Source organism: Penaeus chinensis, chromosome 17 (assembly GCF_019202785.1).
Source record: "Penaeus chinensis breed Huanghai No. 1 chromosome 17, ASM1920278v2, whole genome shotgun sequence".
NCBI lineage: Eukaryota > Metazoa > Arthropoda > Malacostraca > Decapoda > Penaeidae > Penaeus > Penaeus chinensis.
In genome coordinates, this window is record NC_061835.1 from 17,840,891 (window position 1) to 17,845,328 (window position 4,438).

Sequence of the window (4,438 nt, forward strand, 5' to 3'; positions counted from 1 at the left end):
AGGCAGGCGGGGCTGGAATGAAGCGTGCACAGGCCCCTGAATGAGCTATCTCAAAGAAAGACTGAAATTTGAAATCACTCATTAGGTACAGAGTGGGCATTTCTTCTGCACTTCCCCTGTGCATAAGGTCTCTGTGCTGAGTCTGTTACATACTGACATAGGCTGTATCGTGTCTCTGCAAATCGTAGCTAACTGCCTCTTGTTGTCTATGGTTGAAAACTTTGTTTTTTTTCTGTTGACATTGACTACAAAAAATAACTTACTAACGATATTCTCTTTGACTTTAATCATTATTGATACATTTTCAGTTTTATTTTTATAAACCATTCTTTCTCTTTTTCTCCTTTTTTTTTAAATAAATATTTTATGTTCCCAACTTTTAACATTTTGTTCGGAAGAAAAGGATTGACTGCAAATTGTGAACGTACGACCCAAACATAGAAAAAAAAAACGCGTGGACGAAGAGAATAAAGTATTTGTTATAATGATCATGGTACTTATAAGAGTTGCAGTAATAGTAACAATAGTATCAATAATGATGAAGATGATAATAGGAAGGGCTGTGATATTAAGGATAGTAATAGTAATAATGATGATCATAATGATAAAGGCTGCAGTGATAGTAAGAGTAATTGTGATGATGATAATAATGGCAATGATCATAGTAAAAGTTGTAGAAAAGATACTAGTAATAATAGCACTAATAATGATAATAGTGATAATGATAATGATCACAGTAAGAACTGCAGTAGTAATAGTAATGGTAATAAGAAAAAAAGGCGATAAACTTAGTACCATAGTGAAGAGATTAGAAACAATAAAAAAGTGGTGACAACAATGATCATATGAGTAATGCTATTATTAATCCTAAAACTAGGAATTAAATAACGATAATAACAATATACGTAAGAGTAGCATCATTATCATTACTAAAAATAATAATATTAATGGTAACAACAATACTATAATACTGTCAGTCATGACAATAACACAAATAATATTTCTAACAACAACAATATACCTAATACTGGCAATCATGATAATAACAAAGTTAATAATAATAGTAATAATAACAACAATATAACTAACACTATAACCACAAAACCAGTAACTACAAGGGAAGACAAACTTTTAAATCGCCCGCACAGTTTTCCTCTCAGCATCACCATTATCAGTGCGCACGTTACCCCCGCCAACACCACTCCGCCGGCAAGGAAGATGAACCACAGGGCTGTTAGTCTCCTAAAAGGAACGGCAGTGATAGCAACTGTACAGTGTTTGACATAGATTTCATTGGGGAAAAGTAGGAAGGTGAATGAGAAAAGGAGAGAAGAAGAAAGGCAGGAAGAAAAAAAGTCTGAAAGACAAGTAAGATGAATGAGAATATGTATAGGATGAAAAAGAAACGGCATTGATATCACGGGTACAGTCTGGGGACATAGATTTATTGGGGAAAATAGAAAGCCAAGTCAAAAGAAAAAATCAGAAAAGAAGAAGAGAAGAAGGAAAAATAATAAAGTTGAGGGTCTGTACCAAACGGAAGATCTTGGAGAATATGCACAGGATGAAATTGGAGATAAAATAGCAAAACAAAAATAATACAGTCTGGGATATACATTCAACAGATGCAGAGAAAACAAGAATGAAAAGGTACAAAAGTAAAGAGTCCATATCCAAAGAAAGGCAAAAAAAGAACATGAATACGATGAAATAGGGGATACAAAAAGGAACAGAAGGCAACAACACTAACAACAAGAGACAAGGAAAAGAGGAAGGGGGACTTACTCCTGCGGCGGCTGTGGCGTCGCGCGGGCCGAAGGGTAGCAGCCGTCGGGGTGGGTGAAGTATACGTTGTCCTTATGCAATGGGCAAGCCTTGGCCTTATCTATTGGATCCAGCTACGGGAGAAAAAAATGCTTTTTTTTTTCTTTTTTTTTTTGTCCTTTCAGATATTTTTTCTTGCGTTCTGTCTCTCTGCCTTGTCTCTACTATCTCTCTCTCTCTCTCTCTTTCTCTTTCTCTTTCTCTTTCTCTTTCTCTTTCTCTTTCTCTTTCTCTCTCTCTTTCTCTCTCTCTCTCTCTCTCTCTCTCTCTCTCTCTCTCTCTCTCTCTCTCTCTCTCTCTCTCTCTCTCTCTCTCTCTCTCTCCCCCTCTCTCTCCTTCCTTCTCTATCTCTTTAATTTGTCTTTCCTCAGTATTCTTCTCTACCCTTGCCTCCCTTTCCTTGCCCTCTTTTTTCTTTCCTTCTATCTTCCTCCTTTGGCTGTCTTTCCCTTTCTCTCTTTCTCTCTCTCTTCCTCCCTCTTTTCCCATCCCCTTCTTCTCTCTTCTTCCTTTCCTTCCCTTCTCCCCTTTCTCCCTCTCTCTTTCTCCTTTACTCCCTTCCCTTTCCCCTCTTCTCTCTTCTCTTTTTTTCTTTTTCTTTTCTTTCTCTTTTTTCTTCCTTACTTCTCTCTTCTACTTCTTTCTTCTACTCTTCTCTTCTTCTCCTCTTCTTTTTTTTTCCTTTTTCTTTTTTTTCTTTTTTTTCTTTCTTTTTTTCTTTTCTTTCTTTTTCTTTTTCCCTTTTCTTTTTCTTTTTCTTCTCTTCTTTTTCTCTTTCTTTTTCTTTTTTTTCTTTTTTTCCCCTTTTCTTTTTCCCCTTTTTTCTTTTTCCCTTTTTCTTTTTCTTTTTCCCTTTTTCTCTTCTTCTTTCTCCTTTCCTTTTTCTTTCCCCTTTCTCCTTCTTTTCCCTATTCCCTTTTATTCCCTTCTCCCTCTTTTTTTTTTTTTTTTTTTTTTTTTTTTTTTTTTTTTTTTTTTTTTTTTCTTTTCTCCCTCCTTTTCTTTTCCTTTTTTCTCCCTTACTCTCTTCCTCCTCCCCTTTTCTCCTCCTTTCCTTTTTTCTTTCTCTTTCTTTTCTTTCCCTCCTTCCTTTTAGTCCCTTTCTCTTTTTCCCCTTTTTATTCCCTCCTTTTCATTCTCTTTCTCCTCTCTTCCCTTTCTCTCTTTCCCTCTCCTCTATTCTTTTTTTCCCCTCCTCTCTACTCCTCCTCTTTAACCTCTCTCTCTTCCCTCCCCTCCATTCCTCCTTTCTTCTCTTTCTCTCTCTTTTTTCCTTCTCTCTCTCCTTTTTCTTTTTCCTCTTTTTTTTTTCTTCCCTTTTCTTTTTCTTTTTCCTCTTTCCTTTTTCTTTTTTCTCTCTTTTTCTTTTTTCCCTTTTTCATTCCCTCTTCTACTCTCTCTTTCTTTCCCCTCTCTCTCTCTTCTCTCTTCCTCTCCTCCTATCCTCTCCTTCTCCTCTCTCCTCTTCCTCCTTTTTCTTTTTCTTTTTCTTTTTCTTTTTCCTCCCTTTCTCCTTCTTTTTCCCCCTTCCTTTTATTGTCTCTCCTCTCCTTTTCTCCTTCTCCCCTCTCTCTCCTCTTTTTCTTTTTCCTTTTTCCCTTTTTCTCCTCTCCTCTTCCTCTCCCCTCTTTCCCTCTCTCCTTTTTCTTTCTCTTTCTTTTCTCTTTTTCTTTTTTTTCTCCTTTTTTTCTCTTTTTTTTCTCCCTTTCCTTTTTCTTTTTCCTTTTTCCTTTTTTTTTTTTTTTTCTTTTTCTTTCCCCTTTTTCTTTCTCTTTCTCTTCCCCCTTCCTTTTTTGTTCCTTCTTCCTCTTCTTTCTCTCCCCCTTCTTTTCTCCTCTTCTCTATCTTCTTCCCCCTCCTCTCTTCTTTTTCTCTTCTCTCTCCTTCTCTTTTTACTTTCTCTCTCCCCTCTCTCTTCCCACTCTTCCTTTTTTTATCTTTCTTTTCCCCATTTCTCTCTTCTTTTCCCTCTTCTTCCTCCTCCTCTCTTCTCTTCTACTCTCCTTTCTATTCTCTCTCTCTCCTCTCTCTCCTCTTTCCCTTTTCTTTCTCTCCCTTTTCTTTCCCCCCTTTCCCTTTACTCTTCTCTCTCTCTTCTTCTCTTTTTCTTCCTTCCTTTTCTTTTTTTCTCTTTTTTTCTCTCTCTTTCTTTATCCTCTCTTCTTTCTCTCTCTCTCTCCACTTCTTCTTTTCCTCTCTCCTCTTTTTCTCTTCTCCTATCTCTCCCTCTTTCCTCCTCTTTCTCTCCCTCCTCTCCTTTCTCTCTCCTCTATCTTTCCCCCTTTTTCCTCTTTCCCCTTTCTCTTTTTTTTCTCTCCTCCCATCTCTCCTCTTCACTCCTCTTCTTTTCTCTTTTTCTGGGAGAGAGAAGGAGAGAGAGAGAGAGAGAGAGAGAGAAGGAGAGAGAGGAGAGAGAGAGAGAGAGAGAGAGAGAGAGAGAGAGAGAGAGAGAGAGAGAGAGAGAGAGAGAGAGAGAGAGAGAGAGGGGGGATATATATATACATATACATATATATTCATATACACATATATATGTTTTTTTGTGTGTGTGTACATATCCCCATTACTCTCTCCATAAAAGATAGGCCACAATTAGTCTTCAGACGAACACTGA

General features: G+C 37.1%; 1 protein-coding gene across 1 annotated transcript in view; it reads right to left on the reverse strand.

The window, feature by feature from the left end:
- The window catches only part of LOC125034242, a 6,157-nt gene extending 4,265 nt beyond the window's left edge, over positions 1-1,892 (reverse strand). The window contains exons 1-2 of the mRNA XM_047625961.1: positions 1,786-1,892; positions 1,130-1,242 (exon numbers count right to left, since the gene is read on the reverse strand). Of these exons, the coding sequence (XP_047481917.1) occupies positions 1,130-1,169 (40 nt within the window). The 5' untranslated portion in view covers positions 1,170-1,242; positions 1,786-1,892. The remainder of the gene's footprint in view (positions 1-1,129; positions 1,243-1,785) is intronic.
- Between the last annotated feature and the right edge of the window lie 2,546 nt (positions 1,893-4,438).